Below are 21,756 nucleotides of genomic sequence, written 5' to 3'. Positions count from 1 at the left end.
CAATTTTTTAGCATGGCCAATCAACCTAACCAGCACATCTTTGGACTGTGGGAGGAAACTGGAGCACCCGGAGGAAGCCCATGCAGACACGAGGAGGATGTGCAAACTCCACACAAACAGTGACCCAAGCCGGGAATCAAACCCAGGTCCCTGGAGCTGTGAAGCAGCAGTGCTAACCACTGTGCTACCGTGCCGCCCTGGAGTTCAGCGAGAAGTGCAACGAGTGGAAGAGTAGGTTTGAAGGGTCATGTGGCCTACTGCAGTTAATTCTTCTGTAGGAAAGAGTCAGACCAGGAAGTATGGCACTGCCTAGCTGCATAATTTTGACTTTATGTGGTAATTTTGTGGATTCATCAGGACTATATCAAAGTCAGCCTTATTTTGAAAGTGTGTGGATACAACTTTAACAATGACAATTACTTAGAACACTGAGAAGTATTATGACTTCATTATTTTATCTAATCTAGGGGATAAGTCCCGGTTGTACTTCCAGTGGACCAGGAATGCGTAAATCAGAGGAACGCACTCTCTGCTGTGCAACCCATTTGCCCACTGGTACCTGTTATGTATTTTGGGGCAGAGCCCTTTAAGGGAATGGGTCATGTGATCCAGGGTGTGGGTGAGCTGGCTGGGAACTGCCCTGAGAGGGCAGTTGTCGTTGGGAGTGAAGGGTTGCATAAAGCACCAAAGAAGCTGGAGGCCATAATGGAGACGCCGAGACTGGAAAATGTGTCCCAGCTGAGATCTTTCCTGGGACTCAAATTATTATGACAAATTTGTACCTGACTTGGTGACAGGTATTGAAACCTTTGCATCAATTGTAGCAGTGGCGCTGGAGTGTGAAAAAGCTTACAAGCAGTGAAGAAGGCATTGAAGGAGTCTCGGGTTCTAGTCCATTTTAACCCCAAGTTACCTCTGCAGCTGGCCTGTGATGCGATGCTGTATGGCATAGGAGCGGTGATGTCCCATGTGATGGCAAATGGAGAAGATAGGCCCACTGCGTTCGCATCTAGGTCACTCTCTAAAGCGAAAGAACAACGCGCAAATAGAGAGGGAGGCACAAGACATAATTTTCGGCATTACAAGTTTCACCACTACCTGTATGGCAGGAGGTTTGTCTTGCTGATGGACCACAGACTGCTGACCAAGATTTTGGGACCTCATTCAGGGATTCTATCTATGGCCGCAGTTCGGTTGCAGAGGTGGGCGTTGATATTGTCGGCCACTCGAATGAAATCCGCTATTGCCAGTCAGATCAATATGCAAATGCAGATGCGTTATCCAGGCTGCCATTGCCTTGTCACAAAGAGGTCCTGAACATGGTTATCAGATCATCTACTTTTCACAAGATGTTAAACTACTGATTTCAGCTGCTAAGGTGAAACAAGCTACAAGAAAGGATCCCATTTTGAGTGAAGTAGTTGGCCTGGTCCGCAAAGGGAGGACAATCCGACCGAAGGCTCTGGAACTGAAGCCATGTGGAAGTCAGTGGAAATTTTCGGTGCATGATAGTTGTTTGTTGTGGGGCATGGGGGGTCATCATTCCCCCATTCTTGAGGAGAAAAGTGTTGGACCAACTGCACCAAGGGCACCCAGGGGTGGTGCGGATGAAAGCAGTGGTGAGTAGTTATGTGTGGTGGCCAGAAGTCGATGCCTGCATAGAAAAGAAAGCAGGCTTGTGTGCATTGTGTGCCAAGATCCGGAAGGCACCACCTGCGTTACCATTGCACCTATGGGAATGGCCAGAAGGGCCTTAGAAGCGTGTCCACATAGATTTGGCGCCCTCAGTAGAAGGCCAGACGTTGTTGGTGGCCGTCAACACACATTCAAAGTGGCTGGAAGCGATATGTATGAAATCAACGACCACAGAAGCGACCCTTGACAAGCTCAATGACATGTTTGCTAAGTTTGAATATCCAAACCAGGTTGGAAGTGCAGTTTGTGTCGTGGGACTTTGAGGAGTACATGGAACTGCATGGAATTTGTCATGTAAAGTCTGTGCCCTACCACACAGAGAAAAATGGGTTAGCAGAGCATTTTGTACAATCTGTTAAACACTGTTGGCTTCAGGGAGGAAGGGGTCACTGATGTAAAGTTTAAACCAATTCTTGAGTGTATGCAGGAACACCTTCCATGCAACATCTAAATGCTCCCCAGCAGCATTGATGTTTAGGAGACAGCTGCGTACAATGTTTGGTCTATTGAGGCCTGATGAGACGAGTAGTGGAGGGGAACCAGGAGGCGCAGATGGGCCATTGAGCCGAACCTGCCAAACTGAGGGTGTTTCACAAAGCTGAGCTGGTACTTGCCAGAAACTATGCTTCGGGGAGAAATGGGTTCCGGCTGCGATTGTGGCCAAGACTGAGCCGTTGTCCTAAATGGTGGAAACTCAGGATGAGTTAGTTTGGCGCCAGCATGTGGACCAGCTGCTAGCAGCCCTACATTAAGCGAGGGTGACCCCATCTACAATTTCGGAGTTTTCCGAATGGTGCCAATAATGGTGCCAGGAGAGGGAGGCATGGAATCAATAGCTCCTCCGTCCACAGAAGGAACTGGGGTGGGGGGCAGCATTGGTGACTGACGACGTACACGAAGAAAGGTCACCGTTGGTGGCTTTGTCAAGACCAGAGAGGAACCTTAGGCCGGTTCCAGTTCCCAGGAAATAACCCCCATGGGATTGTTGTCCCCTTGACAGAATGATCATGTCAATGTAGGATGGACGTAGGCGTGGGGACCTAATCAATGGACTGTATCATATTGTAAACAGACTGAGTTCTTCACCAAGTAGTTGAAATGATCTAAAAACAAGAATGTATAATTATATGTAAATAGTTTAAGTATGCTGTTATGGGGGAATTGTTGTTTAGAGGGGAGGACTGTTACGTATGTTGGGGTGTAGCCCCTTTAAGGAAACAGATCATGTGACCCAAGTGAGGGGTATGGGTGAGCTGGCCAGGAACTAGCATGAGGGCAGTTGGAGTGTGGAGCAAATAGACTGCAATAAAGATCTGTGTTCCCTGATGCTTGGCTGCGGATCAATTCTTGATGGCACCCCTCAGTACTGAGGAATTTAACAGTGCCTTTTTGCGTGTGACAGTCATATGCTTTTATTATTTATTCATTCATGAGATGTAGGTATCACTGATTAGACCAACATTTATTGTCCATCCCAAATTGCCTTGAGGTGCTGTTGAGCCAACTTCTTGAACCACTGCAGTCCATGTGCTGTAGATACACCCAACAGTGCTGTTAGGGAGTTTCAGGATTTGATTTGATTTATTGTCACATGTATTAACATAGTGAAAAGTATTATTTCTTGTACGCTATACAGACAAAGCATACCAAAAGAAACGAGAGAATGCAGAATGTAGTGTTACAGTCATAGCTAGGGTGTAGAGAGAGATCAACTTAATGCAAGGGAAGTCTATTCAAAAGGCTGACAGCAGCAGGGAAGAAGCTGTTCTTGAGTCAGTTGGTACAAGACCTCAGACTTTTGTATCTTTTTCCCAACAGAAGGTGGTGGAAGAGAGAATGTCTGGGGTGCGTGGGGTCCTCAATTATGCTGGCTGCTTTGCCAAGGCAGCGGGAAGTGTAGACAGAGCCAATGGATGGGAGGCTGGTTTGCATGATGTTGGAACTGCACTCATCCAGGAAAGTAGAGTATTCCATCACACTCCTGACTTGTAGATGGTGGACAGGTGGTGTGTTGCTTACCCCAGGTTTCCTAACCTTTGATCTACTCTACCTACTAAATAAATATTGTGGATATGAGAGTTCAATTTCTGGTCAATTGCAACCTCCAGGCTGTTGATAGTGGGATATTTAGTGATGGTAATCCCATTGAATGTCATTTCAGGATAATTGATTCTCTTTTGTTGGAACTTGTCAATCTATTTGTCCTTGTGTGGTGCAATTATTAGTTGCCACTTATCAGTCCAAGCTTGAACATTGTGGCCATACGCAGTGAGATCTGACCAGAATGCTTCAGAATCTGAGTAATCACAAATGGTGAACATTGCACAAACATCAGTGAACATCCCCACTTCAAACCTTATGGAGGGAAGGTCATTAATGAAGCAGCTGAAGATAGACCCAGGACACTACCCTAGGAACTCCTGCAGCAATATCCAGAACTGAGATAATTGGCCTCCCAACAACCACAAGCATTTTATTTTTGCTAGTTATGACTCCAATCAATGGAGTCTTCTCCCCAAATCCCACTGATTTAAGTTTTGCTAGGGCTCCACTTAGCAACTTTGTCAAGGGCAGTCAATCACACCTGACGAGTTTGGCTCTCTTTTGTCAATGTTTGGACCAAGATTGTACTGAGGTCAAGAGTCAAGTGGTCTTGGCAGAATGCAAGCTGAGGGCAGTGAGGTGATTACTGCATAAGTGCTGTATGACTGCAGTCAATTACATCTTCCATAACTTTGCTGATGATAGACTGATGGGTTGCATTTGTCCTGCTTTTTGTGGACAATAATACCTGGGCAATTTTCCATATTGCCAGGTAGATGCCAGTGTTGTAGCTGTACTAGAAGTTTGGCTAGGGCCCCAGTTAGTTCTGGAGCACAAGTCTTTAGTCCTATTGCCAGAGGTTAACAGGGCCCATAGCCTTTGCATTATCTAGTGCCTTCAGCCATTTCTTGATATCATGTGGAATGAATCGAATTGGCTGAAAACTGGCATGTGATGCTGGAGACCTCAGAAGGTGGCCAAGATGGATCATCCATCTAGCATGTCTGATGATTGCAAATGTTTCAGCCTTGACTTTTGTACTGATGTTCAGGGCCTCTGAGGATTTTAGATAAGGAGATACTCAGTCTCTGTTTTGGTAGAATGCTGGAATTTGGTTTCCAGTGTTAAAAGCTCAAGGGACCCATGTTAGCTCTCTCAAAGTATGCACAGGCCTCGATAACATCAACCTAGCTCCCAAACAGAATGGCACTTCCTTCTTTTCTCTCTAGTTCCAGTCTAGCACAAATTACTGGCAAAAGCCAAGGACCTTACTTCCCATGTGCAAGTGTCCCTAGGGATGGAAAATATAGATGAGGTCAGGGGTCACCTCCAAAGCAGCAGAAATCTCTGCTAACTGGCAACATAGTCACCAGAAAACCAAACCAGTAAAAGTACCAAAAAGTGAAATATATACAAGGACTTTTAAATGTTGGAAAAAGAATAAAAGTATATTCATATTGCAGCATTATTCACAAAAACAAGCTAAAATTGCATTAAAACAGGTTTAAGGAGATGGAGATTGGAAAAGATGCCACACAAATTAAACTAATATTTGTTCAAGAGGTAGCTTGGGATGGAGAGTGGTAATTAACTGCCAAGGACAGAAATGGAACTAGACATTAAGGATATTTTTGATTCAGCTTCAAATATGAAGCTGATCAGCCCACAAACTGTCATTTCAGGCCTTAGGCACAATACTCTTAATCCAAAAATTATAAAACAGATCAAACTTTTTCTGGGAGTGAGCAAGTGCAGAATAGTGCCCTCAAGCACACTCAGTCCCAAGGGATCAAAGTGGAAACCCTGGGAAAACTGGAGCAATTACAAAGAATCAAGGTCAGAACTAGCCTAATCTGGCTATCCCGTAGTCTTTTCAGGAGCAGCAAAACAGTCAAGGGTTTCAGTTTATAACTGGCTTTTCATTGTTTAGTCCAAATTCATTGAGATAGCTACAGAGGCTCCCTGGAATTCAATAACTGGCCAATTCAGTAAGCCATGGAGGGTTGAGAACAAACAGCCGAGACATGCTATCAACTAAGGAAAATACAACACAGACATGGTAGAAACTATATCACTCATATAGAACATGTCATTTTCCAGACAGATTTGCATGATTGGTATAAAAGCTTGTACTGTTTATTAATGATCTCCAAGTGTATATGTACAAGAAACTGCAACACAAACTACAAACATTTCACACAAGATCACCAAACAACAGGAGCAGCCCAGGCTTTACATACTGAACCTTCTGAGTTACAAACACTACTGGTCCAAACACCAAATATATTATTTGTAGAAGAGGTGTGTGTGTGTGCGCATGTATGGATGTGGGGGGGGGGGGGGGGGAGAGAAAGAGGAAAAGAGAGAGGAGGAGGAAAGAGGTGGTGCATGGGCAGGAAAGAAGAAACGCTGAAAAGTCTAACAAGAAACATGCAAGCTTTCATTTTTTTGTTTTTAAAAAAACCCTAGTTATTCCACTTTTCAAAAGTTCTGATAGAAGTATCCCATCATATGGTTAGATTCTATATTTCACCAGGATAGCAACCTGGTATGGGAAAAAGCAAAAACTGCACTGTAACAATTCACCCTCCGGTTTACTCACCCAGTGGGGGAGAAAGGGATGCTGAGAAAAGATTTCCTCTGCACACTGAACTGTAAGTATAAAGCTATTCTTTGTAACAGATTTAAAATTCTGTTGCACATCCTTTTGAGAGTCACATCAATCTCAAGATATTCTGAAAGCCCACCAGCAGATGGGTTTGATTTGCGAACACCTCAATTTTTTTCCTAAATTAAAAAATGAAAGTTGTAGAGATGTTCTTTTTCTCATTGAGAAAATATTCCAAGTAGTTCTCAAGTCACTCCCAGTGGTCATTGCAGACCAATAACTGGGATAGACTTTTAGGATCATGAGTCACGTCCAACAAGCACCAAGAGTGGCCATTAAATCCACCCACTCGAAAAGACCTACCTCATCGACCTGTAGAAGAGAACACATTCCCTAGAGGACAAACACAAATTCTGATTGGGGGACCTCTTCCTCTTACACCTACTTTGCAAGTGCATGGTCACTAATTGTGGGCATTGAACTGGGACCATTCTTCTCAATCTATAGTCACCCCTCTAATTCCAGCAGCTACTGGGGTTGCGAATTGTGATAAGCATCTAGAGAGTATACATGCTCTCTGCCCCATAAACCAACAGAAATGATGAGCTGTTCCTAATTAGGATAAATGGATAAGTATAAAATGCACTACGCCAAAAAATACAAAGTGAACAGAAACACTGCTGGCCAATGTGAATCTGTTATTTTGGAATAGTTAATGCACACAAAGTGTAGGAGGAGGAGGAAGCCTTGGTGCTTCAGCTCAGAGGATGGCCTGTGTAACCATAAAATCATCTAAGTCAGGTCAGATGAAAATCAAAACCTTTTTGTAGATTCTCTCAACTTTAAAAGGGGTCAGGGAACTTACAATTTAACTACATGCTGTCTGGTCAACAATGGAAGCGCTATTGAGAAGGTGAGTGCTTCTTTCGCTGCGATCTCTGGACACACCACAGAAGTGTTTGTGTTCAGTGGAACCTATCCATCACCTGCAAACCTCTGCTTTATTCAGATACCAAACTAAACAGCTATACAGTGGCTTTAAAAGAGTTATTATCCAATATGAGGCTTTAGGACTTCTCTTTCCTCTTTAATTTGGACACCTTTTTGACTGTGCCATTTTTGTTGAGGAGCTTTAGAACTCTATCCTTATGATCCAGAACCTTCATCATTGTGTCTTTGGCCTCAGTGATCTGGTCAATAACCAATTTGCAGCGTTGCATGTTCCCCTGTAAACACAATAGTACAAGGAAGTGTTACAGAAGGTGAGGAACAAGAATGAACATGACAAGAAGCTCAAGAGTAACTCAAAAGATAGAACTCAATACCTTTTAAACAGCACAAGCAATGCCCGTGGACAAAAGTGGTCCAAAACACCACTGAATACCTTGAGCTAATGGCTAAAGTAGTGGCAAAAGCCTAGATAAATGCACACTTTCAATTTTGACCTTTTTAATGTTAATATTTGATACATTTCATGTTGACCAATTTGCAATCCCTCAGTATAAACAGTTCAGAATGCAAAGCTTTATTACCAGCGATAAGACCATGATATAGGAGCAGAATTAGGCCATTTGGCCCATCAAGTCTGCTCCGCCATTCAATCATGGCTGATAGGATTCTCATCTCCATTGTCCTGCCTTCTCCCTGTAACACTTGATCCTCTTATTGATCAAGAACCTCTGTCTTAAAGACACTCAAATGACCTGGCCTCCACAACCCTCTGTGGCAACGAGTTTCACAAATTCACCACCCTCTGGCTGAAGAAATTCCTCCTCATCTCAGTTTTAAAAGGAGCGTCCTTTCATTCTGGGGTTGTGCCCTCGAGTTCTAGTCTCTCCCACTAGTGGAAATCCTCTCCACTATCTCAGCCTCTCAGTATTCTGTAAGTTTCAATTAGATCCCTCCTCATCCTTCTAAACTCCATTGAGTATAGACCCAGACTCCTCAACCGCTCCTCATATGACAAACCCTTCGTTCTTGGGATCATTTTTGTGAATCTCCTCTGGATTCCCCCAAGGCCAACACATCCTTCCTTAGGTACAGGGCCCAAAACTGCTCACAATATTTCAAATGGGGTCTGGCTAGAGCCTTATACAGCCTCAGCAGTACATCCCTGCTCTTGTATTCTAGCCCTTCAGAAATGAATGCTAATGATTTACTTCACTGGACCAATTAGAAATAACTGTACTGCCACCCATCCATCAAGCACACCATTCTTACTCCAAGCCATCCTCTATTTAGCTACATGGTTAACTTTACCCTTTTTTCTTCCCATTCATGGGATAAGAATATCACTGAGAAGGGGAGCATGTATTCGCCATCTGTGGTTGTCCCTTTGAAGGTGGTGCAAGGCCTCCTCGAGTAGCAGCTTAATATAGCCAAATGGATGGCTAGGCATTCTGGATAGCAGGCAAGAATCAACTATACTGCCGTAAGACTAACCAGACCAGGTAAGGATGTTAAGTTTCATTTGCTAAAGGATATTATTGATAATCAAACAACTTCTTGATCACTTTTATTGACATCAGCCATTTATTTCCAGCGTAATCAAAAAGCTGAACTAAATTTTCCCAACAGTCACTGCACTCCATTTTCTCCAACATTCCATTTATTCTTAAATTCATAAATCATGCTGGGTTACAGCTGCAGACAGTTGTGGTGTTTTGGAATCCTGTCCAGATGATTGTCCTCTTATTCCAGCCGCATTCATTTCCAAATGTCTTCAATTTTAGGACTCTTACTGATTCTCCTCCCTCACTTAATTCAGCACAGACCTGTAGAGTGTGTGTTCTATTAAATAGTCCCAATACAGGTGCATTTGCCCCATTCAATAATCAGGACCAATTATCTAATTATTCAAACCTCTCCCCATCCCAAAACAATGTGGACTATTTTAGCTGCCTTGAGTCACTTGCATGCCAGTTAACTGAAGACAAACTGGAACTTATTGGTTCTTGTGCCATCTTGTGCATAATTAGTCTGCTCACGACAACAACCCAGACTTCAGGTGCCACCTTTGCAGAGTCCACAGACATGCCCTCTAATCGAATATCTACATACCTGAATCAGCTCGTTGATTCGATGCATGTCATCATCTGCAGCTGCTTTCTTCTTTGGAATCAGACCCTCTTGCAACGAAGCCAATCGGCTGTACACATCATGTTCCAAACTAGTCTGTGCCATTCAGGAGAGGGGAAGGAACAGACAAGTGTGAGGAGGCGGCTCAAATTCTAACATTGTCAAGCAATTTTGAGTAAATCCTTGGATAGGACATTCAAAATGGTAAATGACAGAAGGGAATTTTTTCCTCTTCAACTTCTCCCCTCCTAAGAGCATTGCAAACTCTAGGTGACCTCTAGTATCTTCACCAAGAGTCCAATCTTCATTTCTTGAAACGGCAACAACTGCAGTTATATACCATCCCTAATGTAGAAAAAAGATCCCAAAGTTCAGAAGAGGCACAATTAGAAAAAGTATTTTCCTTTGCCTTGGCCATGAAGAGATCAAAAGCATATTCAAAGAGTTAGGAGAAGGAGATGGATATTCAGAGGAAGGGATTCCAGAATGTGGAGACAGTTAAAAGCACAACTGCCAATGGTCACCCGAAGTGGGGACGGAAAAAAATGAGGGAAAAGTTTGGAAGAGAATTTGGGATAGCACAGGCACATGTTATAGCACTTAGAGGAGAATACAGAATGGTGGAGGGAAAAATCAAGAAATTTGAAACAAGAATTTCAAACTGGAGAGAGTGTAAAACAAATTGTGAGCCAAAATGAAGCAGCAACGATGGGGTGCAGATGAAGGGTGTGTTGTGGAATAGGATACAAGCAAGCAGCAAAATTTTCAGTGAGTTGAAGACTATGGGTGGATTGTTGGGGTGCCCCCTGACAAAGGCAAGGATGATAGGTTTAGGCTGAGGTGAACAATATTACAATGATCCAAGTATGCAATCATTGTGACAGTGTGGAAATAGGATTAGGAACTCAGCTTAAGATTTATTGGCTACCCTTCAACTAGACAGTGGCTGAGAAGGGGGGGAATATATATGGTACAGGGCTTGTGGGGGGGGGGGGGCGGGGGGGAAGAGAAGAACAATTCCTTCAATCCTCCTAACTGAAGGAAACCATGGCTCAGTTAGGACTGGATGTTGGACAAACTGTGACAAAACTGGAGAACTGGTAAATAGATAGAGCTGAGTGTCATCAGCATACAGGCAGAATGTGACTTCATGTCCATTGATGACATCAACGGGGAAAGATATAGATAGCAAAGAGGAAATTGATAGATCTGCAGAAAGTAAGGTGGGAAGAGAACCCACTGCTACAGATGTCCTGACTCATTGGATAAATAAGATTGGAATGTAGTTATGACAACAGCTCAATTGATTAAGACTTGAGGATGAGAGAGTGGTCAACCATGTCAAAGGTTGCAGAGAGGATGAGGACATCACAGTTAGTCACAGATGATGCAATTTGAGAGTTTAGAGTACCAAAAGCTTACAGTACATAGTTCACAGGTGACCCTCTGCTGAAAGGAACACTGGGACTTTGGGAGACAAGATGGAATGAGGAATTGGCTCTGTATAATTCAACTACTAACTGGTCAAATGACAGGGATTTGTGGAGTGGGATATCTCCAAACAAAGAACACAGTGGGCCAAAAAATCTCATTGTATGATATAAATTTCTATAATTTTCATGAGCTTAGGGATTAGGACAGTGTCATCCTCAATTTTAATATCTATATTCATTATGTCAAGTGACAGCATTGATTCACAGCATGGTAAATATGATAATACATTTCTGCAGACACATTTTAAGCTAAAATAAAAACAAAATGCTGTAAATATTCAGCAGGTTAGGCAGCATCTACGTTGAGAGAAAGTTAATATTTCAGGTCTATGGCCTGAAGTGTTAACTGTTTCTCTCCCCACAGATGCTGCTAGGCCTACTGAATATTTCCAGCATTGTTTTATTTTAGATCTGCGCTATCTGCAGCATTTGCTCTTGTATGCATGCATTTTAAGCATTTTGCAATGCAGTGAACTAATTTGTTCTTGATAGAGAAATTCAACTGCATTGTGTAACACACTGCAGATGTAGATTTGTTCAATCATGGGCCATTAAACTGTTTAGAAAGATCTGTGTGAATGCTGAAAAACACTGGCGAGTAGATGGGGTTCTGGGGGCTGAAACAGTTGCATGATGGGACTCAGACTGATTCTGAGAGAAATGGCTAAACACTGAAGAGGTGCAATAGCTGGGGAAGTCAAATCTAGGACTTCAAGGCAAAAAGCACTAGTCTCACATGTAAATGGCAGCTGGTTAAAGTTACACCATCTTAAATGGAAGAAAGCTCAAAGGAACGATGGAGAGGATGACAGCTTGGAGAAGAACCAGGGGTCAGAGGGGGCAATCATATCTGCAACTAGGCAACTGGAAAGGGAGTAACGGCTTATCAACTCTATCATACCCTTGAGTGCTAACAGCAGATGTGCATGTTGGCCATAGAGGATTACATAGGACAGCACTTGAAGTTTTCAAAACGTGTCCATCCCACAGGTTTGATGAATCAGCAGCAGCTTCATAGGCATCAAGGAGTTTCACTGTCACAATACATGTGGAAGATGTAGCAGAATCATCAAAACTGCCAAAAATACTTGAGTAAATGTTTATCCTTGTTTGATACTGAGGGCCATTACTTACATGGTAACAGTTTTCATGACACTGTTTGAAATAAGCAGTGGCAGCATTAAGAACCATTAGAATGCTAGAAGCAGATTCACTATCTATAGCAGTAATCAAGAAACCTAGGGCAGGATCCAACTCTCACAACAAGAGGCTTATCTAAAGAAAAAAGCCTTTGTGACGATATTTTCAATTGCAATTAGCCAAATATCTAAAGGCTAAAATAGTTGGTCAAAAATGCCAATGGTATGTACCAGTTAGAAACAGGGAATCAGATGAGATTCCAGTGGCAGTGTCAAAACAAATCCTTCTAAAACATACTCAACCTGCTAGCTTACCTTTCAATAAGTTATTTTGGGATCACAATCATAAGTGACTGCTTGCAAGTATCAGTCAAGTGTCTCATCTCATACTGCAAATATAAAATGGCTTTTGTGGCCACTGATCACTTGTAGACGTCAGCCTGAGCACCAAATAATGATACACAATGCATCTTGCACTGTTACAGATAATGATCAGTTAACAGCTTTTAGTGGAGGTCACTGCTGACAACTGAATATAAAATCCATTCTATTTACAGAGCATCAATAGCAAATTTAGATTCAGCTCTGTCACACGTCAAATGCCGCTTTGTTATAATTCAGTGACGCAAGAGGCTGGTATACTTTAACTGAGAGGTAAACACATACTTGAACCACTCTCCTTAAACTGATAGGTTTGCATTAGGAGTATTGTTATAAGTAGTTCAATTTAACTTCCCTCTATAGAACTGATGCATAGCAAATACTGCTGCAATACTTAGGAATCTAGATTTGCAGTTTGAAAGACTCAGCACCATCCCTTCTAGCCACAGTGATATCAGACTGCTGATGCTCACAAGCCAAGCCAAAAACTCAGCTGCATAAACACTACGCCTATTAAAACTTCAGTAGTAAAGCTATCAAAAATCTCTGAAGTTTGACAGATTTTAAAACTTATGGCAGACTCCAAGACAAATTCCATTACGCTTAATTTGTTTTAAAGGATCATGTTTAAATAGGATATACACATTATTCACCATTATAAACCATTTCAGCTTACAGGTGGCAAGTTTAAGACTTCTGAAGGATACGCATGGCATGACCTTTTGCCTTCACAGTCTCAATCCCTGCTTCATAAAACACAGGGTGAACACACCTGCTGGTGTTTTTGTAACACAATGCTGCCATTTACTGCCTCCCATGGTTTTATGAACAAAGAAGTGATGTCATCATAGTCAACCAATGATCTTATAAAAAAAATGGGCCAACAGCAGTTACAAATAATCCCTCCTCATACATCCACAGATCCAACCTCACTTACCAGTTGCATGAGTTGTGCAGCACAGAGATGCACTTTCCAACCCTGGGCCTTGCAGACAATTCCTTTCTGATTGGCTATCTCCTGCAGTGTGGGCTTTTTCTCCTCTGCCATTAAACAAAGACGACAGGTTAAAAAAGGCATCAGTCAGGATTACTACGTAGCAAGGAGTAAACGGAGATCAATCTGAAAGGGCTGCAAGATCTCCTGAACTTATTTTGGATCTCTGCTTTTACAGCCCGTGACTATTTAAGGCTGAACTTAAAAGCCAAAACTTAAAGGGCAGTGTGTAACCCAAGACATTGTGCCTTCAATCTTGCAAAATCTAAAACAAAAGCTGTTTTCACTGATCTTCCAAGCCATATTTTTACACTTTTTTCCATTTTTCTTTACTCATTTGTGGGATGTGGGCATTGCTAACTGGGCCAGCATTTATTGCCTATCCATAATAGCCCTTGAACTGAGTGGCTTGCTAAGCCACTCGATTCAACCATATTGCTGTTGACCTGGAGTCACTGGCAGGCCAGATCAGGTAAGGACAGATTTCTTTCCCTAAAAGGGACATTAGTGAACCAGATGGGTTTTTACAATTGACAATGGTTTCATTGTCACCACTAGACTTTTAAGTCCAGATTTTTATTGAATCAAATTCACCACCTGCCATGGTGGGACTTGAACCTGGGTCCGCAGAGCATTACCCTGGGTTTCTGGATTACCAATCCAGTGACAATACCACTACTCTTACACCTCCCCAAAGTAAGATTAAAAGAAAGTATGGCATGTTTGTAGCACCTTACATTTCCCAAAAGGTTACAAACATAACACATTACATTTAAGTGAAGTAATCGTCAGCCATGCAAGGTTAGCTCAGTTGGTGCAATCCTGAAAGTACTGCATTGCTGGAAAAGGTATTATTTGTACGATATATTAAACTAGCCTCCCATCCATTGACTCTGTCAACACTTCCCGCTGCCGTGGCAAAGCAGCCAGCATAATTAAGGACCCCACGCACCCCAGACATTCTCTCTTTCACCTTCTTCCTTCAGGAAAAAGATACAAAAGTCTGAGGTCACGTACCAACCGACTCAAGAACAGCTTTTTCCCTGCTGCTGTCAGACTTTTGAATGGACTTACCTTGCCTTAAGTTGATCTTTTTCTTCACCCTAGCTATGACTGTAACACTACATTCTGCACTCACCGTTCATAGAGATGGAAACGAGAATGTTTTGTCTGTATAGCGCGCAAGAAACAATACTTTTCACTATGTTAATACATGAAATAAGCTCCAGTTGATCTATCCCAGTAGTTCAAATGAATTTCAATGTCATACTTGTCCTGGCAAATAGCTCCTTCAGTTACCACCATCACCAAGACACCTAGTAACTGTGCACATTATATATTGAGTTGATGGTTCTGAATGCAAGTTAATGGAACACCACATGATTAAAAGCTTGATGAATCTGGTTCCAAACAGAAAGCCATTTTATTTATAAAGATTTGCTATTCACGATGGCCCCCTCAGCACAGACAAGCAGGATTGCGGGGGAAAAAAACTGACCTTTGACTTTCACATCACTATATCTTTGAAAATGATGATAAGCTGCCTTCCAGGGGTTCCTGTAATGTCGAAGTAGCGTGACTGGGGGTCTAGGACGGACAGGAACGTACCTCACACCCTCTTCATCTGCAACACAAATATCAAGCTGGACTGAATGGTTTCAAAAGTATAGGCAACAAACAGCATTTCCGATAAACAGGCCATCCTAACCTTGTGTCAGTACATGGTTAAGTACAGTCCTCAAGAGTTCAGTACTGCACTCACATGGACGGGCATTTGAAAACAGCCAAAGTTGATTTTCTATTTTAGCTGTGATAGTATCACGAATTACATACAAGTCTTAGACTCCAGATCAAGACTAAACTGCTCTAAAGCTGCATGTAATTTTAATGGGTTATTTGAATCACATTTCCAGTAGATCTGCCTATTTGGATACAGGGGCACAGATCAGATTATTTAAATAGACAAATGGCAACAGAGGCACCAACACCAGTCCCCGGTCTCTTTCTCTCCCCCACCCGCCACAAAAACTCGGGCACAAATGCTAGTCCCTCACCCCTCACTCAGGCACAAACGCCAGTCTCCCACTAACCCCCCCCCCGAACAGGGGCCAAAACGCCAGTCCATTCCAGTTCCTCTTTCAGGTATAAAAACCATTTTACCTATGTATTCTTTTGGAGGAGATTTCCTTTTTTCTGCTTTAAGGAGTACTGGCTTGCTGCTGTTGTTCTTTTCCTCATCTGTGCTATTTGTTTCCATCATTTCGCTCTCTTCAGTGGAGATGATGTGCTGCTGTTTGCGGGGTTTCTTTCGGGGGGATGCACCAGGCGGCAGCTCATTACCAGGAAGGCCAAGGTTGTTCACCATTGGAGGTAGAGCAGGAGATGCCACGGACATGGACTGGGACGATACTGTAACTGGGATTGGGGATGCAGAGAAGGGAGAGGATAGAGGAAGCAGCAGAGGGAAGGAGAGAGAAAAAAAAAATCAAAAAGTAATCAATATTCTCAAAAAGAACATAGACCACATTTCAGATAAAAACATATGAAAATGTAGGATCCAGCCAACTTTTATCTATTCCTACTGATTGGCCATCCCAATCTCAAAACTTTTCGCAATGACACAGAAAGCAGCAAATTTACTATTGGATTTCAACTGTGCCACAATAGTCTCTTCTCAACCCATTTTTTTCAAAAATTCCAGTCTACTACTTCACCAATTTTCCCCAATGAATGCCAAATATTTTATCAGTGTGTTCTCAAGTCCTTCTGAAAGTCTGAAAGACAATCAATGCTGTGAATAAGTTAAGTCTTTCACAAAAATCAGTAATTCTTGATACACTCTCCACAAAGATAATACACTGAGTTGCTTCCTAGCTGGCCAAAATACTGACCACCTCAGCTACTTTTATTTTTCTCACTCCCCTTTACTTCAGAGAAATAGAAGCACTAGTACCCCAACACCCACACAAAGAATTTGACGCACCAGCAAACTGCTCATATCCTTTATTTACAAAAATATTTGTCTGAACATGAACTACTGCTCATGAGGGGAGATCACAGGTCACCTACCTGCTACAGGCTGCAGTGTGTCCATTAGTTCGCTCTCTTGCTTGATTTTAACCTCTGGTAATGCTGAGCTCATGGAGACAGGAACAGAAATGGCAACTGGCTGTGCTGAAGGAGCTACCACTGTAGCCATGGAGACTGAACTTGGAGGAGTGGCGGAGACGGCCGCTGTAACAGTGGATAAGGCAGTAGGTTGAGGATGAGGAGCTGCTGCAGCTGCAATGAGGGTTGGGATTGGTGGCTGAGGCTGCTGAGAATTTGACTGGCCCGGCCCAGGCATTTGCTCCATGTTCTGGCTACTGACTGCTTCCATTGCAACAGCCACTGGTGCGGTCATAGAAACATGGATCTCTGGTTTTGATTTGGCACTAAAAAGAAACAATTAAATCATACAGTAAAACATCACATTGTTCCTTTTAAGCAGGCTACTCATTATGTAACTGTCAACCAAAATTACAATGGTTAGACATGGCTCAAAGCTAGCAATGAATCAGAAGGTTACACACTCCAAAAGATTCAAGCACATAAACCTAGACTGACACACCAAGAGAATCGCAGTCCTTCAGATACGCTGAAGTCTCACCTGCCCTCTCGAGATCCCATGGCACTATTTCAAAGATGTCCAGGGAGATTGCCCCATATCTTAACCAATATTTACACCTCGATCAACATCATGGAACTGAAATGTCTGGTCACATTGCTATTTGTGGGAACTTGCTTTGCACAAATTGGTTGTTGTATTTTCTACATTACAATGGTGATTGCACTTCAAAATTATTTGACTAGCTGTAAAATACTCTGGGCTGCCCCAGAGTTGTGAAAGGTGCTAAAAAGATGCAAGTTGTCTTTGAAAGTCAGGGGAGTGCAATGTCACCGTTTAAGGAAGGTTCAAAAACCAGAATTGATGATTATATGCATTACATAACGATCTGCAGGGAGTGTTCTGCCTTTCCCACCTTCAGTCAGTTGTATGGGTTGAAAGCAGCTCCACATTCATTAATCTCACCTTATTTAATAACTTTAGTAACTTAGGGCAGCACGGTAGCACAGTGGTTAGCACTGCTGCTTCACAGCTCCAGGGATCTGGGTTTGATTCCTGGCTTGGGTCACTGTCTGTGTGGAGTTTGCACATTCTCCTAGTGTCTGCGTGGGTTTCCTTCGGGTGCTCTGGTTTCCTCCCACAGTCCAAAGATGTGCGGGTTAGGTTGATTGGCCATACTAAAAATTGCCCTTAGGGTGTCCTGAGATGCGTAGGTTAGAGGGATTAGTGGGTAAATATGTAAGGATATGGGGATAGGGCCTGGGTGGGATTGTGGTCGGTGCAGACTCGATGGGCCGAATGGCCTCCTTCTGTACTGTAGGGTTTCTATGATTTCACTCACTGACTGCCACAGTAACTGGGAGCAGCACTATCCCTTTCTTGAGAAGAGTATTCTGTTTAGTCGTTTTCACACAAACTACTGAGGCTCACTTAATGGTTGACAACTCAATTTGATCATCAGTCTAATCTATGACTGAAAGCCTTTTGAAATAGGCAAGCGAATGCGGTGGGCATCCCACTTGGATTCTGGAGCATCACCATAGTTAAGGGGTAAATTAATAATCATAGGGTATTTTATCTCAAGGGTACAGGTTGAAAATGTTGGGAGAAAGCCAAACTTTAACTGTGCTCATTTCTATTTATATGGAGTGTGGCCATATTTAAAAAAAAACAATTTGAAACCTCACCTGAGAATGTTATTTTGGAACTATAAGTTTCTAAGAGAACTAGATTGTAAAATAAAATTAGAATTCACCATTGTGAGCAACACTGATTAACCGGCTACCTGGCAATAGGAAAACCCAGGCTAGTAAGTCATTGTAATGAATGAGGACCAGCAACTCCCTGCTACTTAGGTGATGGAAAATCATTGGTCATGTACCACAAAGAGCTGAAACAATTAGAGTATGTTCTGGTTCACCATCACGGCTGATGAAACCATACACAGAAGATAATGCAGCATAGCTTGGATGTCCGTGCAAAATCCTGACCAGAGTAGGGTGGCTCATGCTCTAGTAGACTGCCGCACTGTACATTTCCTAAGTCAACTTACATATTTGAGGCGAACAAAGATTGGGAGCTTGTCTATTGGTGTTGCAGCAAATTTGAAGGGTTGCAATAACTTAAAGGGACAAGCAATGGAAATGGTGGACTGGGAGCACAGCCTCTGGTGCAACTAAATAATGTCTGGCAGGTCTCCAGGATGGTAGAGTCCTAACCCATTGAAGCAAGGCAGAGCAAAAGCTCGAAGGAAAGCAATAGGTAGAAGTAACCAATTCATACATGACAATGCTATACAGCTAAATATTAAGCAACCTTACTGGGTCTGGTAAGCAAGCAAGACAAACCCAGTTATACCTTCCCCAAACTAACTGTTTGCAGCATGCCTGTCATTGCACTAAATTACTTGCATTGCTCACCAGATGATCTCAGCCCCAGGTTTCACCGTGTTACTTCAAAATCAGCAGTTACCAGCAAAAAATCTACACTCAAATGTCTACTCTACCTTTCACCAGTTTCTAACCTGATCTCTTGAAGGAATTAATTGATCCCGTGACTGAAGTATAGCAACACAGATAACAGTCACCGTTAGTAGGCTCATCCAACTGGTCCAAAGCTTGACCAGGAATGTCAATGGACTGTACAACCATGGTCCATAACAAATAAGATCTGCACATGCACACAAGAAGTTGCTGCATAACAATGCATTGTTTATTTTTCCTTCCTGAATCCAGGGCCCAGGACCAACTCTAAATTATGTGCCAAAAGCTGTAACAGCACATAGCAAACAACAAATCTGGAAACTTTTTTAATCTGAAGAGTTCAGCTTCTTACTTGGGTACACACACACAGCCCTCAGAATACTGCCAAGTGATCTGTTACGAAGCAGTATTGACCTAGATTTCAGACTGCTCTCATACAAAGACAAGAGCAGAGGTTGAAGATGTTTCAAATCTGAGATAGAAGCAAGAAAATGCTGGATATACTCAGCAAGTCTGAGAGCATCTGTGGAGGGAGAAACTCAGGTTGGTGAAGGGTTAGATTCTACCAGACCTGCTGACTACATTTGTTTAGTTTCTGTCGATCACACAAGATGATACAAAAGGTTGAGAAAAAGGCACACAAAATAGCTACAGCCCTTACCCAACTGGTCGTGGGGATCCTGATGTGTTTCGCATTGTGCCATCTAATCGAGGGCTTGTAGCCTCTGTTGGTTGTGGAGGAATGAGGCTTTTCCGGACAGCCATGCTACAAAAAAATACAATAAAAGTTAAAATACGATATTGAGCAAAATATAGCTCATTTATTTCAGACAATGCTGTACAACTCGCGTTAGGGGCCCAAATAATAACTCAGAGATTAGAAGTTGGGCAGCACGGTAGCACAGTGGTTAGCACTGCTGCTTCACAGCTCCAGGGACCTGGGTTCGATTCCCGGCTCGGGTCACTGTCTGTGTGGAGTTTGCACATTCTCCTCGTGTCTGCGTGGGTTTCCTCCGGGTGCTCCGGTTTCCTCCCACAGTCCAAAGATGTGCGGGTTAGGTTGATTGGCCATGCTAAAATTGCCCCTTAGTGTCCTGAGATGCGTAGGTTAGAGAGATTAGTGGGTAAAATGTGTAGGGATATGGGGGTAGGGCCTGGGTGGGATTGTGGTCGGTGCAGACTCGATGGGCCAAATGGCCTCTTCCTGCACTGTAGGGTTTCTATGATTTCTATGAAGTTGCAAATTAGAGGTATTTCTGAAGCCCTGCTGAACAAACATGTTGAAGATTCAAGGTCTTCAGTAGAACGTCTTGCCCCAAGCAACCAGATCAGGTGTGTAGGAACCTGGACAAAGTCATTGGCTCCAACATGCTCAGATCAAGTGTACATGGACTAAAGCAAAATTCATTGGCATTCCTACAGGACAACTGATCTAACAAGTTTAATAAAAATCTTTTAAAAACAATTACATCATAAAACTCTAACAATGGCACTTAGTTATGTTTGTTTTGGCTAGAAAAACTTCTGTTTATTGGTTGTGGCTACAGAGACCTCTGTACGTGAAGTGATTTCAGATGTTTGAGCTAGAGACAACATGTGGATGAGATTATCTGAGACTCAACAGGATTTCCAGCACTGGGAATGTCAATTCAATTGCTATATTGCAGCAGCAAGCATATGATTCCTTCTGGAATCCTCAAAACATTTCTATACTTGGGTGATTTATCAGACTTATTTTTCCTCCACATCAATCTCCTCCCCCCCCGCCGCCACCTTCCCTAAAACTCATTGACATTTACAGAAAGATCTTCGTCAACACACATTAGTTAGGTTTCACTGCACATGCCTAAGCAACTGAAAGAATTTTACTACCATCTAAATTCAAGGCTCAACTCCTCTCCGTTATCTTTGTCCCTGTCAAACAGACCAGGTACAGTCAATCAGCAGTTAATCACTCTTACCCATCAGAGGCTGGCTTCTTGCGTAGAATGCTGGGTCGTGGTGAAGATCCCTGTGCTGGAGCAGTTGTACTGCTGCTCTGAGTGTGGGTCTGGATCACGGTGGTGACAGCAGGCGTTGCACTAAACGTGCTAATAGGATTGGCTACAATCGTGGCTCCGTCTGTTAATACCACTGCTGAGAAAGGGCACAAGTAAAGCAATGACATGATGTCCCTGATGGACTTGTGAATCCAACACACAATGCTAGCGTAGATTTGACAATTTAACAAAAAAAAGGAATAGGCATCAACGAGTTCCTTCAGGGGGTGATTCAGCTCCAGGATTTCCTCATCATTTGAGCACTGAAGCTGTTCTACATCCAATGTCCCAGCCAGCAATTAAGGATCTACTATTATCCAGGTTGTGTAATTGATAAGACAACTCCCCGTTTCCAACTCACTATTTTGTAAACTGATCTGGAGCACCATGTCCATGTCCTCGGTGATATCTGGAACCAGGGCGCAGTGTAACAGCTGAATATGATAAGGAGACACTGGAGAGTACAAAGTGTCTTCTATTCACCTACCTGTTTCTCCCTCAGCAACATTGTGAAAAGCCATATAAAAATGTCTTTGTACAATGTCCCAAAGCAGATTACAGCCAACAATGTACTTTTTGTATTGCAGTCAGTTGTAATTTGGGAAACATGGCAGCCAATATATGCACAGTAAAATCCCATATCTGATGGCAGGATAAACTGCTTTAGCGATGCTGGTTGAGAGATAAATACTAAATA

At 42.7% G+C, this 21,756-nt stretch overlaps 1 protein-coding gene across 3 annotated transcripts in view; it reads right to left on the bottom strand.

The window, feature by feature from the left end:
• Window positions 1–5,849: 5,849 nt before the first annotated feature.
• LOC144491422 (histone deacetylase complex subunit SAP130-like) overlaps window positions 5,850–21,756 on the bottom strand; it is a 42,315-nt gene continuing 26,408 nt past the window's right edge. For 2 of the 3 annotated variants that reach the window (XM_078209227.1, XM_078209226.1), the window contains exons 14-21: window positions 20,982–21,156; window positions 19,682–19,786; window positions 16,501–16,865; window positions 15,592–15,846; window positions 14,930–15,055; window positions 13,375–13,478; window positions 9,407–9,520; window positions 5,850–7,572 (exon numbers count right to left, since the gene is read on the bottom strand). In XM_078209227.1, the coding sequence (XP_078065353.1) occupies window positions 7,414–7,572; window positions 9,407–9,520; window positions 13,375–13,478; window positions 14,930–15,055; window positions 15,592–15,846; window positions 16,501–16,865; window positions 19,682–19,786; window positions 20,982–21,156 (1,403 nt within the window). In that variant the 3' untranslated portion in view covers window positions 5,850–7,413. The remainder of the gene's footprint in view (window positions 7,573–9,406; window positions 9,521–13,374; window positions 13,479–14,929; window positions 15,056–15,591; window positions 15,847–16,500; window positions 16,866–19,681; window positions 19,787–20,981; window positions 21,157–21,756) is intronic. The other variant, XM_078209228.1, reaches the window with a different exon arrangement.

Source organism: Mustelus asterias, chromosome 3, assembly GCF_964213995.1.
Source record: "Mustelus asterias chromosome 3, sMusAst1.hap1.1, whole genome shotgun sequence".
NCBI classification, from domain to species: domain Eukaryota; kingdom Metazoa; phylum Chordata; class Chondrichthyes; order Carcharhiniformes; family Triakidae; genus Mustelus; species Mustelus asterias.
The sequence above is the reverse complement of the archived record's forward strand: the minus strand, read 5'-3'. Positions and strand labels throughout refer to the sequence as shown.